Source organism: Thamnophis sirtalis, unplaced genomic scaffold, assembly GCF_051295495.1.
Source record: "Thamnophis sirtalis isolate CommonGarterSnake01/CBP01778 unplaced genomic scaffold, rThaSir2_p1.2 scaffold_2, whole genome shotgun sequence".
Lineage (NCBI taxonomy): Eukaryota > Metazoa > Chordata > Lepidosauria > Squamata > Natricidae > Thamnophis > Thamnophis sirtalis.
In genome coordinates this window covers 102,152,520-102,169,647 of record NW_028261382.1, presented here as the reverse complement: position 1 = coordinate 102,169,647, position 17,128 = coordinate 102,152,520, and the positions used below count along the sequence as shown (strand labels likewise).

Below are 17,128 nucleotides of genomic sequence, written 5' to 3'. Positions count from 1 at the left end.
CCGTAAAACGTTACAGGGTCTCCTGCTTAAGCAGGGTGTGTGTGTGGCTGGGCTAGAAGACCTCTGAGGTCCCTTCCAACTCTCTTTCTCTCTTACTCAGGTCTCATCAATGACCATAAAAACGCCCATGGGAATGCGCCGGTACCGCCACCGCCTGCTTCGCTCTCCAGGTGGAGGAACCCAAAGCTTCCTGCCTTTCACAGCCAAGCGGCCTTCGGTGCAGGATACGGCCAGCAACCCTCCCGAGATTACCCGTCCGGCCAGCCCAACGCCACTACCTGGAGGAAGAAATACTCTCTGGTCAACACCCCGCCTAGACCAGCCTTGTCTTCGGCCAGCAGCGTTTCTCCGGGGACTTCCTGGGCGACCGAGAGCCGTGCCGGAAGGGAGGCTCCCGAGCCACAACTGATGCTTTCGGAGGCGAAGGCTGTCTCCGGCACAAAGGCAAATGTCGGGCTGCCAGCTGGCTCCGTGGCGGGTGATGCCATCGGCTCCGGGTTCCCGCCGGGCAATCCAGGATCGAGAAAGTCACCGTTGTCTTCTAGGGGAAGCCCGTCGGCGGGTCCTTGGCCTGTCAACGCGGACTCGAGACACCACAAAGAGACGTGCGCTTCCACTTTGTCCCACGTACCCCGTTGCAAAAGTCTGGCTACGGGTGGAAATAACCGACCGGCGGCTGCTCAGAAGAAGCCCGTCGGGGGGAGTGACTTGACCCCCCGTTTAGGCAGGACTATCAGCGAGAGCGCCATTACGTTGAAATCTGAGCCGCGGCGGTGTCTGGCTTCGCCTGAACAGGGAACAGGGTCTCTCCCAACCTGGAAGAAGCCACTCCCCCAGATTTCACACCTGTCTGGTTCACACCGCCACCCCTCCCCGGCAGGGACAGCCAAGCTCCTCCCCACCAGGAGCGTGGGTCCGTCTGCCGGCTGCGCCCATTCGGGAGAGGAGGCGTCTTCCAGCGCTGGGACGAGCCTTCCCCCAAACAAGTCCGCCGGTTTTTCGCTCCAGAAGTCGTCTTCCTTGCTGGCCCCCAGCAAGTCTTCCCGCTTTAAGAGAGCCAACTACACCTGGGTGGCAAATCCCAGCAAATCCCCCCGAAGCGCGAAGCGGTGGGCCGTTTCCAGGACCCCTGAAAGCACCCCCAAGTTTGGCGCCTGCACGGCAACGACCTCCCCCAAGTTACAGTCCAGGGGAGCGCATCTCGAGCTGGGGGCCAAACCAAAGAGACCCAGCCCGCATTCGAAGCTGGCGGTCTCCTCCAGCCGGTACAGGTGGAAAGCGGCGAGTGCGAAGTCCGCTCCTTCCACCTCGGCGTCGGTCTTCACTTGGAAGCGCAAAGAAGGGGTTGGACCCGGGGAGGCCCCCTGTGTGAGCGCCAGCACCTCCCTCCAGGCGCTGAGGCGGGTCCCTCTTGGACATGGCAGCCCGCGAGGTTTCTTTGGAACTAGCGTTTTTTTTAATTACCGACTGAGGAGTTGGCCCAAAACCCCAAAGAGGAAAGGAGGCGCCAGGTAGGTTCTGATCCGGCTAGGAGGGTCTCTGTCCAATTGAGTTTTTTTCTTTTCACTTCTATTGCTCATCCTGGTTGTGAAAGTGGGAGTGGAGTAGAGACTGGAGTGGAGTGGAGTGGAATAGAATAGAGGAATGAAGAAGAGAACAGATAGCATAGCATACCATGAAAGAATAAAGAAGGGAATAGAAAAATGAAAAAGAATGGATAGAATGGAACGGAACAGAACAGAATGCAGAATAGAATGGAATAGAATGCAGAATAATAGAATAGAATAGAGCAGTGATGGCTAACATTTTTGTTTTTGGGTGCCAAAAATGCATCCCCATATGTGCATAACCACCCCCATGCGCTGAACAGCTCGCCTCTAAGCTGAGCATGGTATTTCCTGCAGGGGGCTGGGAGAAGCTGTTTTCGCCCTCCCCAGGTTCCAGGAAAGCCACCCGGAGCCTGGGGAGGGCGAAAATGGCCTTCCCGGGCCATCCGGAAGTCCAAAAATCAGTTAGCCGGCATGCACTTGTGCGCTGGAGCTGACAGCTCATGTGCTGGCAGATATGGCTCCGCGTGCCACAGGTTCGCCATCACAGGAATAGCGGAATGAAGAAGAGAATAGAAGGGATAGGATAGGATAATGAAGAATAGAAAGGATGGGATGGGATAGAATAGAATGGAATGAATGATGAGAATAGAGAAGAGAATAGGAAAGAATAGAATAGAATTTAGAATAGAACAGAACAGAGTAGAATATAGAATAGAATAGGAAAGAATAGAATAGAATAGGAAATAATAGAATTAGAATAGAATAGAATTTAAGAAAGAATAGAATTTAAGAAAGAATAGAATAGAATTAGACTAGAATAGAATTTAGAATGGAATAGAATAGGAAAGAATAGAATAGAATAGGAAAGTATAGAATATAACAGAGTAGAATAGAATTTAGAATAGAATAGGAAAGAATAGAATAGAATAGAATTTAAAGTAGAATAGAATTTAGAGTAGAATAGAAAATAGAATAGAATAGGAAAGAATAGAATTAGAATAGAATAGAATTTACAATAGACTTGACAATAGAATTTATAATGCAACACAATACAATTCTGAATTGGCCAATTGAACCCACAAGGAATTTGTCTCTGGTGCCTTGGTTCACAGTGTAGATATAAACAGCAAGTAATGCCTGCAATTTGGCAGTTTGAATCTCACCAGGCTCAAGGTGGTGTCAGCCTCCCATCCTTCCGAGGTGGGTCAAATGAGGACCCAGATTGTTGGGGGCAAGAGTGACTCTGTAAACCGCTTAGAGGGGGCTGGAAAGCACTGGGAAGCGGTATATAAGTCTGAGTGCTAGTGCTAAGTTGGGAGGGAGGGAGGAAGGAAGGAAGGAAGGGAGGGCCGTGTTTGTGTAGTGGTTAGAGTGCAGTACTGCAGGCTACTTCTGTTGACTGCCAGCTGACTGAGGACCCAGATTGTTGGGGGCCAGAGGCTGACTCTGTAAACCACTTTGAAAAGGCCGTAAAACACTGTGAAGTGGTATATAAGTCTAAGGGCTATTGCTATCTTCCAATCCTTGCAGGGCTGCCCTAGAGAAGAGGGGGGTGGGGTGGGTTTATTTCCCAAAGCATCTGAAGTGGTGGGGAGGACAAGAAGCAATGGGTGGAAGCTGCCCAGAGGGAGACCCAACCTGGAAATTAGGAGGACTTTCCTGTCGGTGTGAAGGATGATGAAGCAAGGAGAAAGAGTTGTGGGCCTTCCATCCATCACTGGCTGGGTGGTATAAAGACCCTTGCCTTGGCCAGGGGGTTGGGCTAGAAGACCTCCAAGGTCCTTTCCAGCTCTAGGAGCCTATGAAGAACAACTGTAGTGGTGTACGATGTGCTGTTTTGGGGGTTTATGTGTGCAAGACCTTTCCATGTGGTGCCCTTTCCTCATGGGGCCCTTTCCGTGTGCTGCCTTTGCAGATGCGCCTGTTTGTCTCCAAGGCTTCTGACCCGCGCTCTGCTTCTCCTTGCAGCTCTCCCACCCTGCTCCTGAAAAGCCGCTACTGCCTCCGGAAGCGCCACGCCACGAGGGGAAGGTCCTCCCCCACCGCCCGCAAAACCAGCCCTAAGGGCCTCGTGCAGATCAGCAAGCACCGCTTGCGCCGGCTGCCGGCCTCTCGCGCTCCTGGTTCGCCCAAAGAAGGTAAGAGATGCTTTGAATTGGGAGATGCCGGGTGGGTGGCGGGAGCGAGTTTGGCCTGCCTGACGCCCTCAACGCTGGATGGGTGGCCAAGCCAAGAGGCCTGCAATTGTGATTTTCTCTCGGGTGGATCCGACCGCTGATTGTTCGAGAGGGTCTCTAGCCAAACAAGCAGGACCCCTGGGGGACTTTTCTCTCATCACCTGGAGGGCTGCGGGTGACGTCCTAGGAAAAGCCGGGGGTCCCGGAGGTTGCAGTGTCCCATTTGTGGTGTTTTAAGGGTGGGGATAGAGGTGGGCTGCCTCCCACTTCTGCAAAACCTTGTGATCTGTATTCAGGGTGGATTTGATTTAAATCAACTCGATTTAAATCACAATTTGAATCACGATTTAAATCACTAATCCCGTGTTTCCCCGAAAATAAGACAGGGTCTTATTTTCTTTTGACCCCCCCAAATATGACCTTGGCTTTATTATTGGGGGGGGATTATTGTTTGGGGGCCCTCCCTTCCCTGCGCTGAAGAGTCTGGCGCAGGGAAGGGAGGACGCGGGCACAGCCTCAGGGACGAACAGCTGTGTTGCGCTGTTGCAGCAGTGCAACACAGCAGCCATGAGGTGACCACGCTCACGAGCAGCCGCCTGGCAATCCCCCTCTCCATCCGGGCAGAGCGCCACTTACCTAGCAGTATTCTGAAGGTGCCAAGCCGCAGGAGCCGGGGCAGGGGGGGAATGGGCTTATGCAGCTTGGTGCCTTCAGAATACCGCTAGGTGGGTCAGTGGCCCTCTGCTTGGCAGGAAGGGGTGGGGTTGTCCAAGGGGCTTATTTTGGGGGGACAGTTTAGAGCCGAGGTGGCGCAGTGGTTAGGGTGCAGTACTGCAGGCCACTTCAGCTGACTGTTATCTGCAGTTCAGCGGTTCTAATCTCACCGGCTCAGGGTTGACTCAGCCTTCCATCCTTCCGAGGTGGGTGAAATGAGGAGCCAGACTGTGGGGGGCGATATGCTGACTCTGTAAACCGCTTAGAGAGGGCTGAAAGCCCTATGAAGCGGTAGATAAGTCTAACTGCTATTGCTACTATTGCTATATTTTTCCCCACTGCAAAAATCTGGCATGGCCTTATTTTCCAGAATGGGAGGAGGGAATGGTCACACGTGGGTTTTATCACAGCCTGATTGGTCCAAGGCTGAGAGGAAATCTATAAATACCGGTGCCTGTCCATTGCTAGCCCAGATTCTCTCTCAGCCTGGTCCAAGCTGTAGAGTAGTTGGATAGGTTCTGTTTGTTTTCTCCTTTTGGGTGAGTTCTATTCAATCTGATTCCTATTTGGCTAATTGGGCACTTTAAATTTAAATTCTAAATTGATCTGCTGCGGCCCCAAGGGACAGATCTCTGCCTCGGGCGGCTGGGGGAGAGCCCAGTGGGGCACTAGTCTCCCCCCCGCAGGCCAGGAACCTTTGCCCGTCCCCGGGTGCGGGGGTGCGGTTCCATTCAAACTGCTTCGTTCAAACTACTTGAAGGGGCTGTTTTTTTGCAGCATTCAAACTGCTTCGTTCAAACTACTTGAAGAGGCTGTTTTTTTGCAGCATTCAACTGCTTCGTTCAAACTACTTGAAGAGGCTGTGTTTTTGCAGCAGGAAAGTGAAAGAGAAACTTAAGCCTCGAGGCTCCAGCGTGCAGATCGCTCCGGAGGCTGCAGGCTTCCTTTGTTTGTGTTGCCGGGGAGACAGAGCAGGGGGGGGAGAGCGGCTCTCCCTGCTCAATTTAAAGTGAAGCCGGCTAGAAAAGGCCTGGCTGGGCTGCTGGTGATTATTTCCAGCCCTTTTCTCCCGCGCACGGAGTTCCGGTGGCCATTTTGGAGGCTGCCACGTGCTTGAGGCCTTGCCTTTATTGACGGGCCTAGTGCGGCCTAGTGAGAGGCCTTGAGCCTAGGTCTCCCCACAGGCTTCAGGCCCTGGTCTCAGGTGGGACTTTGGAGGCCGATTCCTGCTCCTTTCGTCAGACACGTGAGTGGGGCATGGACGAGGGAGCGGAGATTCCCCAGGGGCAAGGGGCAGGCCCTACTGGGAGTGAGGAGGCCTTGGATCAGGAGGTGGGGAGGGGGGCTCCCCCTCAGAGATCCCTTTCTTCAAGGCGCCCCTCCAGTTCTGTCTCTAGGGATGAGGCAGCTCGCCATAGGGCGCTGGAAAGGACCTTTGCCAGGGCAGAAAGGCAGGCCCAGTCCTCCAAGCCTTTATCTAGGGACAGATCCAGGTCCCCTGTTAGGCCCATTTCAGAAAGGTCTCTACTTAGAGGTTTTAGCCCGGCTTCTTCATGCAGCTCCCCTGGTAGGTCGCAGGCCTTCTCCAGGAGGGGGCGTTCTCCATCCCCCATAGATGATCCTCTGGAGGGCACGTCCAGAGGCCCCTGTTCCCCCCAAAGGTTGGCCCCTCAGGGTCCTGCTTCTACTTTTGGGGATGTGGAGGATCGGGATAATCTCCCTGAAGGGATTAAGAGGCTTATTTCGGCAGCCATCACTCGGGGCATTACCCAGCGGGACAAAGGCTCCCTTTACTCTAGGCATGGGGGGCTGAACAGGGCTCAGTTTCGGGCTTCCTCCCCTTCCATGATCAGTGAGGCTTCCTTCCTGGGTGGGGGGGAGTTACCCCAGGAGATGGGATTCTCAGATGATGAGAATACCACTGTTTCGGAGGAGCCTTCTTCTAAGGTCCTATTTATGCCCGCCTTGTTTAAAGTTCTCTTGGATAAGGCGAGGCACACCACCAAGGTTGGAACTGGGGATCCCTCTGTGCCCCCCCCAAGGGATCCCGACATGGTCATGTTCTCTGCCACGGCCACCAACAAGGAAGAGATCCCTGCCCCTCCCTTGTTCCTAGAGGTTCTGACCGACCAGTGGGCTAAACCTTCCACTTTCTCTTCTCCAGGTAGTACCGACCGTCGGCATTATAACATGGAGCAAACCTTTGCTCAGGCCATTCAGCTCCCGACGGTTGACACCCCTGTGGCCGCATTGGTGTCCTCCTCCCCGGTGGTGTCGGGCGATGCGGCAGATAAGATGAAGCCGGAGGATAAGCGCGCAGAGCTTACGTTGCGGAAGAACTTCAACGCCACAGCGTGGGCCATTAAGGCGGCGGCCTCGGCTTCCTACTTTAATCGTGCCACGGTCATGTGGCTCAAGAAGCTGCAGGCACGCATTCCCATACAGGAGGACCGGATCCATCAGGATCTGGTCAAGATTCTGGCGGCGTGTCAGTTTTCAGCTGACGCGACCTTGGACACGGTCAAGTTTGCTTCTAGCGCCCTGGCCACCTCGGTCACCTCCCGTAGGCTCCTGTGGTTGCGCCATTGGCAAATGGACAACAAAGCGAAATGGGATTTGGCGGCTGCCCCCTTCAAGGGGTCCGATCTCTTCGGGGAGGCTCTTACTCGCATCCTCGTGGAGGATAAGGACAAGAAGAAGGTCCTACCCTCCACGGCTAAGAAGGCCGAGAACAAGTCTCGTCCCTTCCGTAGGCAACGATATAGGGCCCCTAACTTCGGCTATAACCAGCGCTTCTCTTCTTTCTCCTCTGACAGGCATTTCTTGGGGCAGCCCTTCCAGGACAGGAGCCGTTTCCAGGGCCAGGCTCGGCGGCCCTTTCGGGGGGGAGGCGGCCGTCCCTTCCGCAGGGGGAAGTGACTCGAACCCGAGTCATCCCATCGGCGGCCGCCTCGCTCTTTATGCGGACCGGTGGGACGACATCACGTCGGACGCCTGGGTTCGAGCCACGGTTCGTTACGGGCTCAGGTTAGAATTTCTCTCCACTCCTCCAAATCTCTTCGGTCGTTCCCTCCATCTCGGAGTCGAGAGCGCCGCCGCCTGATGAGTCAGGCGATCGCCCACCTCCTCGAAATCCATGCGGTGGAGGCGGTTCCCGCAGGGGAACGGGGCCGGGGCCACTACTCAAATCTCTTCGTGGTCCCGAAGAGCACGGGGGGTTGGAGAGCAATTCTAGACCTCAAGCGCCTGAACAGGTTTCTGGTCTACAGGCGGTTCAAAATGTCATCGCTCAAGTCCATCCTTCAGGGCATCAGGAAAGGCGATTTCCTGGCCTCCGTGGATCTCACGGAGGCCTATCTTCATATTCCCATCCTGCCCGTTCATCGCCGGTTCTTGAGGTTCTCCCACGGGCCCCACCATTACCAGTACAGGGCTCTTCCCTTCGGCCTGGCCTCGGCCCCGAGGACCTTCACAAAGGTCCTGGCGGCTCTGGCGGCCCATCTGAGATCGGTCCCGGTCCGCCTCCAATGTTATTTAGACGATGTCTTGCTTCAGGCGGGCTCCCTGTCTCAGGCCGTTTCAGATCTTCAGATTACCATTCGAAGCCTCCAGGCCCTGGGGTTCTCGGTAAACTTCGAAAAGAGCCATCTCACTCCCTCCACTCGCATTCTGCATCTGGGGACAGTCATAGATTCCAAGTTGGGGGAGGTGCGTCTGTCTCAGGAGAGGCGGGTCAGCCTTCGTCGGCTGGCAGAGAGCGTTCGCACAAAGCGCTCCGTTTCCATCCTCTCTCTGTCGCAGTTATTGGGCAAGATGGTCTCTTGCATAGGGATTGTCCCGTGGGCCAGACTCCATCTTCGGCCCCTTCAATGGGAGCTTATCCCCTATCAGAGGGGACGAATGAGCAATTCCCTTCGGACTCTCCGCATCTCGACGGGGGTTCGTGCATCCCTGGTGTGGTGGCTCTCCCCGGCCATCCAGCGGGGGTGTCTGTTCTGGGAGCCGAACAGGGTGACCGTCACCACGGACGCGAGTCTGTTCGGGTGGGGGGCCCTGGTGGGCTCTCGGATGGCTCAGGGCAGATGGACGGCCTCGGACCTCCGTCACAACATCAATTGGCTGGAACTGAAGGCCGCGCGTCTGGCTCTGAGTCACTTTCGCTCCTCGGTGGAAGGGAGCCACGTTCTCCTCCTGACGGACAATGTGGCCACCAAGGCGCACATCAATCGTCAGGGCGGGACCCACTCGAGAGCCCTCTGGCTGGAGGCTCTGCGATTGGGGTCGTGGGCGGAGAAACACTTACAGTCCCTGGTGGCGGAGCACATCTCGGGACTCTCCAACGTCCAGGCGGACTGGCTCAGTCGAGCAACTCTGGACAACGGCGAGTGGCAACTCCACCCGTCGCTGTTCCGGGAGATCTGTCGTCGGTTCGGGTCCCCCCGGGTGGACCTGTTTGCGTCTCCCGAGAACACACAACTCCCGCGTTTCTTCACCCGTTTCCAATCCAGCTCGGCAGAGGGCACGGATGCCCTCAGGAGCCGGTGGCCCCCGGGCCTTCTCTATGCCTTTCCCCCCATTCCACTCATCCCGGGGACCGTCAGGAAGGTGGTGACGGAAAGGGCCCTGGTCATTCTGGTGGCCCCGTTTTGGCCCAGGAGACCCTGGTTTGCGGACCTGGTTCAGCTGTCAGTGACTTCCCCGTGGAGGATTCCGCAGGGGGAGGTGGTCTTACGGCAGGGGGCCCTGATTCACCCAGAGCCTCAGTGGCTTCAGCTGACCGTTTGGCTCTTGAACGGCGGCTTCTAAGGGGGGCTCATCTGTCTTCCGGGGTCATTCGCACCATCGAGGCGGCCCGTCGTCCCTCAACGACCCGCATTTATAACTCCACCTGGGCAGCGTTCGTCCGCTGGTGCTCCCCCAAGGGCATCTCTCCCGTCAGAGCCACCATCCCCAACGTCTTGGATTTCCTTCAGAAGGGCCTGGAGGACGGGCTCTCGCAAAACACCTTGCGTCGCCAAGTGGCGGCTCTGTCCTCGGTCTTGGGGGGGGCGGGATCTTCTTCTCTTTCCCAGTCTCCTCTGGTCAAGCTGTTCCTCAAGGGGGCGGCAAATCTCAGGCCTCCCCCCGTTCATAGATTCCCCACGTGGGATCTTCCGCTTGTCCTCAAGGCATTAACAGGAGCCCCGTTTGAACCTCTCCGCTCGGTGCACTTGCGCTTCTTATCACTGAAGGTGGTCTTCCTGGTGGCCATCACTTCCGCCCGGCGTATATCCGAGCTGGGCGCCCTGTCTTGTAAGGACGACCTCTGTCATTTTCACCAGGACAGAGTGGTCCTTCGCCTTGACCCGGCATTCGTCCCCAAGGTGAATACCCCCTTTCACAGGGCTCAGGAGATCGTCCTGCCTGACTTCTGCCCGAGTCCGTCCACTGACAGGGAGCGTCTTTGGCATCGTCTGGATGTCCGCCGTGCCTTGCGGATCTACCTCCGGCGGACCAAGGATTTCCGCAAGTCGGAGGCCTTGTTTGTCTCCTTCCTACCTGGAGCTCTGGGTTCGAGGGTGTCCTCGGCTACCATCGGCCGTTGGCTGCGTCAGGCCATCTCGGAGGCCTACGTGGCCTCAGGGCGGCCGGTTCCGTCAGGCGTCACGGCGCACTCTACAAGGAGCGCGGCAACCTCGGCAGCGTGGGCCACGAGGGCCCCGTTTGAAGACATCTGCCGGGCGGCTACCTGGGCCTCTCCAACCTCGTTCATCCGGCATTATCGTCTGGATGCTTTCGCGTCAGCGGACGCGTCTTTCGGTCGTAGGGTCCTACAGGGGGTGGCAGCTGAGGCTCCCCTTGGTTCCTAGAGTTCCTGTTCTCCCTCCCTGGGACTTTAGCTTGGGTATGTCCCACGTGTGACCATTCCCTCCTCCCATTCTGGAAAAAGGACGTTGGTCTTACCTGAACGTCTATTTTCTGATGGGAGGAGGGAATGGTCACAACCCGCCCTGAGTTCTGTCTGTTGGGGCCAAGGGGAGGGCCCGGGGGGTGTTTCCCGGGGTTTGTTGTGTTGTTTCTTGTTTTCAGTTGTACCGTTCATGTTCGAGAATCTGGGCTAGCAATGGACAGGCACCGGTATTTATAGATTTCCTCTCAGCCTTGGACCAATCAGGCTGTGATAAAACCCACGTGTGACCATTCCCTCCTCCCATCAGAAAATAGACGTTCAGGTAAGACCAACGTCCTTTTTCAGGAGATGTCATATTTTCAGGGAAACACGGCAAAAAAGGCCTGATTTAAATCAACTCGATTTAAATCATAATTTTAAAATAGCAACTCTCATCTCTGCTGTGAAGTTGTGTGAATGCACCCATGCGGCGCATGTGATCTCAGCTTTTGCAGAGCTGGGAGGCGTCGAAGGAGTTTACCGGAAAGGTAAATGTTGCAGAATACACAGCCTCCTCTTGCTTCATAACTAAGCTCCGTTTCACGCTGAATAAACGTAAGTTAAGAATGCATCTTAGGTAGAAAACTCTCTTTAGACAGATTTTTACTCCACAAGCATTTGATTAAAATAAATCTGATAAAATTTTTTAAAAAAATCAAATTTAAATAAAAATCCCGATTTAAATAAAAAATATCTGATTTTAAAAAAAGGTAGATTTTTATCCCCCCTGTCCGTATTCAGGATCGAGCTGTTGAAAGTTACCTGATTTTCAGAGATTTTAGCCGTGGAAATTTGGGGGTGGTGGCCAATGACTAACTGGGGGTGCGGGGGGCTTCTACGACCTGCTGTGGCTTATGGTTTGCTTAGGATCTGAACTTGGGACATGCCTCTTGGGCTCTCAGTTGCCCCGGCTTTCTTTGCCTGTGCCTTGAAGAGGAAGAGGATGGGAGGAAGAAGGCCCTTGAGTTAGTTGGAACAGGTGTAAAATAAAAAAAATTAAAAAACGCATCTCTCCGCTGAGCCTTTCGGCAGAAGAGCCCAGCTCGGCATCTTTCTGGCATTTTTGTGGTTTTTGAAATGTTGACAATTTCAGAAAGGTATTTGAAGATCTGGAGGGGCCGGGGGGAGGGGGGGGGCTTCAAAGACAGATGTGCTTTACAGTTGTTGTGTTGGCTCTTTATTTAGTTTACTCCCCGCCGGCTGACTCCGACTTCCTCATAAACAGAACTGCGGGGCCAAACAAGTCTTTTATAAAAACCTTTAAAAGGGAGGAACAAAACGGCTGATTGCAGATTATTCAGCCTCCCCAACGCACAGCCCTCGCTCAGAGCGTTGTGTTTCTGCCTTTCGTGTTTGCCCCTCCTTTTTGCAACTTGTGTTTTGTGCTGTTCTTGCGGGGGACGGGGGAGAAACCACTTTATGTACGTGACCTACATTTATTAGGCGCGACTCGTAGGGTGCAAGTTCGTGTTTGGCCGGATGTTTTGGTAGGTTTTGTTGTTGTGGTGCCTTGTGGCTAAGACAGGATTTCGTAATAGATTGTGGACATACGATTGGAGAAGTCAAGCTTTCAGTCCAGATTACATCGGGTGTTCTTGATTTACAACCGTTTGTTCAGTGACCATTTGGAGTTAGGACGGCGCTGAAAAAAAGTGACTTGTTTCCGGTTTTCACTTGACCGCCGGTGGCGGCATCCCCTCGGTCCTGTGATCAAAATTCAGAGGCTTGGCAACTGGCATGTACTTATGACAGTTGCAGCATCTCGGAGTGTCAGGATAATAATGATATTTTAATAGCTGACCAGCTGCTGTAATGATAGTAATGAGTCAGCAGAGTTATTTGACTCTTTACCACTTTGAGAGGCTGTTTTAGAAGAGAGGCCCTGTGTGTGCTTCCGTGCTGTAGTTGATGATTGTTTGCCTGACTTTGCCTAGTATGTGTATGTATATATTCCTTGTACTTAAACCACTATTTGAAAGACAAACCTGTTTACCGTATTTTGCTCCTGAGTTGTCTCAAAATAGTCACACAGTGCGCACTTTGACACGGAGTCATGTGATCCCCCCTTTACGACCTTCTGATGAGCAAAGTCAAAGGGGAAGCCACATTCACTTAGCAACCGTATTACTGACTTAACAACTGGGATGATTCACTTAGCAACTGTGGCAAGTAATCTTGTAAAATGGAGCAGAACTCACTTTAAAAATGTTGGGGGCTTAATTGTGGTCGTAAGTCGAGTTCAGCCTGTAATCGAGAGGGTTGTAAAAAAGGTCCAGATTTGCAAACGAGATCCGCTGGGCCATTTGCGACGCTGCCTGTTGCAGCTCAAGGGCAGCTGGTGTGCGTTTTGTGGTGGTTACCAGAGACCTGAACATGCGTGGCCTCCGAAAGGGAGTCTGTGAAAGACGGCAGGTGCACCTGTGTTGCCTCCGAGCCAGGTGAGCAGGCCCTGAGGCCTGCAAGGAAAGGGTTAACCTGGGGGCTTTGAGCCTTTGCTCAGCTTTGAAAATCAACCAGCCATCGCAGCCCCTCCCTCTTCTGAATCCTGGGAGTCTGGGGTTGGTGAGGGTGGGGTGGGGGGGCTCCTGATTATGAGGTCCTGCAGGTAATTTGATTAGGGCCTGTTTAGTTGCAACAGCTAGCAAGCTTCTAGCTGCAGCCCATTCCTGGCCCTGCCTCTTTCTCCTCCTCCTCCTCCTCCTCCTCCTCCTCCTCCTCCTCCTCCTCTACTTCCTCCTCCTTCCCTTTCCCTTTTTATCCTCCTCTTCACCTCCTTCTCTACTATTTCCTCCAGTCCTCCTCCTCCTCCTCCTCCTTCCTCTTTCCCTTTATTTTGCTCCTTCTCCTTCCTTCTTCTTCCTCTTCTTTTCTCTTTTCCCTTTTATCCTCCTCTTCACTTCCTCCTCTACTATTTCCTCCTCTCCTCCTCCCCTCTCCTTCTTCCGTCTTTTCTCCTTCCCCTTTATCCACCTCTTCCTCCTCCCTTCTTCCTCCTCCCTTTTCTCTTTCCCTTTATTCTCCTCCCTCCTCCTCCTTCCTTTCCCCCTTTCCCCTTCTTCTCCTTCCTTCTTCTTCCTCCTCTTCCTCTTTCCCTTTATCTTGCTCCTTCTCCTCCATTCTTCCTCGTCCTTCTTCCTCTTTCCCTTTTTATCCTCTTCACTTCCTCCTCTACTATTTCCTCTTCCTTCTTCCTCCTCTTCCTCTTTCCCTTTTTATCCTCCTCTTCCTCCTCCCTCTTCTCTTTCTCTTTATCCTCCTCCCTCCTCCTCCTTCCTTTTCCCCTTTATCCTCCTCCTCTTTCCTCCTTCCTCCTCCTCTTCCTCTTTCCCTTTATCCTCCCTCCTCCATCATCATCATCCCCCCCGCCCCCCCTTCCGCCGAGGCTCACGTGACGCCTCCTCCCCCTGACCTGTAGAGGGCAGTCTTCGCCCTCCTGTTTTCCCTGGCCCACCTTTTTCTGGTAATTGATTGCCTAATTCGCTCTTTATGTGAAAGAGAGCAGATAGCGGGTAATTTGCAGCAATAACCTGCTATTGCCGGGCCAGTATCAAAACTCCCATGTTCATTTCAAGTGGCAGATAAAACACTAATATATAATTATCCTTGCAAATTGGATTGTTTTAAATAACCAAAAGACTGCGGCCAGGAGAACACTCCCATTTCCCTTGAGTTAGGAGGGAGCCGTAATTGCTGCGTTCAATCAATTTCCCTGGCATTAGAAATTCCATCACCATCAACATTAAGCTATATTCATTGTGATGGCTAAGAGCCGGGCCATTTCTCCTCTTTTCCTTAACTGCAAAATTAATCAGGGAAAAGATTTTAAAACATTTACCCGTGCGAAAGAGGTCAGGCCTGCCACTATATTGCTCAGCAGATAAGGGGGCTAATAAAAAGAAAATTGAATTACTAATGATCGCCAGGAACCGAGTATATAAAAACTGGCAATCGCTCGCTTCAGGAGGAAAGGAGAATCAATTTTCTTCGGACAAGGTGCACTCGTGTTTTTTGTTGTTTTTTTTTTAAACTTGGGCGCATATTATCAGCAATTTAATTTGAAAGTGCATAAACAGGAGGAAACCGTTAGGAAATAATGAGCCTTTAGGTGTAAACTGCTACAGGATATATGCTGTACACAATTTATTTGGCACAACAGATAATCACTTTAATTGAATTCAAAAGTGCATTGTTCAGCAGTGCGGCCGGTCTCCCTCCCTCCCTCCCCCCCTGTCTTCCTTCCGCCGGTGGGGACCGCGAAATATTATACAGAGGTGCCGCGTCCTTTCCTTGTAATGTCTCCCGCGAGGCAACGCTGCGTGCCGCCCCGTTCATGCGTGGAGGTGGGCTGGGGGTGGCGTTGCTGTTAAAAAGCGGTGGAAGTTTCTGCGAGCGGCAGGATCCTCCTGTCTCTTTGTGGGAACCAGCGATTCCCGGAATCTTTGGGCAGTGGTCCCTTTCTCCTCCAGGGCCAATGCTCTGACGGCGCTAACTTTCCTGCTGCCTCTGGTGGGCAGTGGCCCCCGGACCTAGGGCATCCAGAGACGGCGTGTTTCATGTCAGAAGCATTGAAGTTAAAATAAGGCCTCAGGGACCACTAAATTCATAATTTTAAATCCCGCGGACAACTAACACGACCTGCCCAATGGCCGGATGGACGTGGCTAGGCCATCATGTGACTGGCTGGGCGTGGCCAACCAGATGTCACTCACCTCAAGGGATGGCTCACTGGCTTTTACTCGGCCCTCCCCTTCGAGCGTCTCCTCACCTGCCCGCCCGGGCTCCTTAGGGCCCCAGCAGAAAGAAGTTGTTGGCGCCAAGGAGCCACCATGAGAAAGAGTTGCCAAAACAGCTGGCTCAGTTCAATTTGGATCTGACCGAGAAGGAGGTTCAGCGGAAGCACCTCACGGAGGATCTCGAGCATAGGCTTTCCAAGCAGAGGGAAGACCTGTGGGAGTGCAAGGCCAGGTGCCGGCGCCTGGAGGCTCAGCCATTATGCAGTCCCATTGGAATGGGGCCCTCTGGCTCTTCGCCACCAGCGATGCTTCCCTACAGCTTTCGCCCAAAGCCCCCCACCAGGAGTCCAAAGCAGACCCCAAGTCGGAATTTCTGCCCCCCTCCAACCCACACAGAAAGACCCCGAAGGGGGGAGACTCTCTGCAGCAACACAAGCGTTTATTGAATTGAATTGAAGTGAATTTATTAGATTTATAGGCCGCCCAATATCTGCACATATCTGGCCCAAGGTAGTTTGAGGACCCCCGATTTAGTGCAGTGTAAAAAATGCAAATAATTTTTCTGTGGACCACCGGTTGGTGACCGCTGTCAGGAAGTTTCTTCTTAGTTCCAGGTTGCTTCACTCCTTGTTTAGTTTCCATCCGTTGCTTCTTGTCCTGCCTTCAGGTGCTTTGGAGAAGAGGTTGATGCCCTCTTCTTTGTGGCAGCCCCTGAGATATTGAAAGACTGCTATCATGCCACCCCTAGTCCTTTTCATTAAAGTAGAGGCAAACCCAATTCCTGCAACCGTTCTTTATAATTCCAGTAACCGTTCTCTATTTATCGAGTTGTTTTGGTGTGTAATGCCAGGGACGGCTTTCGCGGAAGACCGTTTTTCCATGGACTGGGAGCGGGTGGGATGGTCTCGTGTGCCACCTAGATCCCGTGCAGGCGCAGATAAAGCTTTGCTCATTCACCCACCGCTTGCCCAGCCCGGTTCCTAACAGGCCACGACCCTGGGGAGGGGGGGCGGACCCCTGCTATGAAATTTAAAATATAAAATTCAAGATTGAAATATGTGCCAATGAAGCCGATCTCACCCAGAATGTCGTAACCTGAGTTCATGTCTAGAAGCATCCAGAGCAGGGGTGGGTTCCAGCCGGTACGCCCCGGTACGGGCGTATCGGTGGAAACTGGCAGCAGCGGCCCCCGTACCGGTAATGGTGTTTCGTTGGTCCCACCCGCCCACGTTCCTTACCTGTTTTTAAGCCAACTGGGCCATTTGCGGATGCGCACGCAGCCTACGGTGCCGAGCAACTGGACGCCTGGCCCTGTGACAGCGTGCCAGTTGCGACAGGATCTGGAAACCCCCCCCTCCCCCCAACTGACCCAGAGACCCTGTCCCCAGCTCAGGTGCCATTTCGTTACCTTCAGATCTGGTGAGTAAACCATCTCGTGGCTTGGTAGACTCAAAACCGCCATGGGGGTGCATGCACAAGCTATGTGCGTGCACGAAAGAGTGGACTGGGAAAGATCTTGCCATTCGGTCCACTGTACCTTTTTGCTCTCTGGCCGGTCTGCTGTCGGGAGCCTTGGGCTCACTTGCCAGAAACCCAGCGCCAGAACGCGTATGTGTTTGTGTGTGTGTGTGTGTGCTGAATTAGCAGTAATTTTAATGCGCTCCTCCGTTCTCCTCTGCTGTCTCTGGACTGCACAGATAAACAAGATTGCTCTGTGTCTGTGTCTGGGCTGCCATTAAATCTCTCTTATGAACGCAGATGAAATATATCGCGTAGCAGCTCGCCTACGGTTTAATCGCATTGCGCTGGAGGCTCGTGAGGTTCAGGTTTGGAAATAAGGGTGTAGCGCCCCCCCCCAGACGAAGACGCCGCGAGCTTGTCAGCAAAAGAGGAACCTTTTGCAGGTTTTCTGTCGGCGCTTCTCATCCAGAACCCTTCAGTGTCAAAGAATTAACTCCCCGATTTCCTAAAATTTGAGTGCAGTCGCATCACATCTGGAAGACACCCGGGAGGGGGAGGGGACTG

At 53.5% G+C, this 17,128-nt stretch overlaps 1 protein-coding gene across 1 annotated transcript in view; it reads left to right on the top strand.

Annotated features, from left to right (window-relative positions):
* ZC3H3 (zinc finger CCCH-type containing 3) overlaps window positions 1–17,128 on the top strand; it is a 133,147-nt gene that overhangs the window by 4,092 nt on the left and 111,927 nt on the right. Inside the window, exons 2-3 of the mRNA XM_087703534.1 lie at window positions 101–1,511; window positions 3,519–3,688. Coding sequence (XP_087559660.1) covers window positions 101–1,511; window positions 3,519–3,688 — 1,581 coding nt within the window. The remainder of the gene's footprint in view (window positions 1–100; window positions 1,512–3,518; window positions 3,689–17,128) is intronic.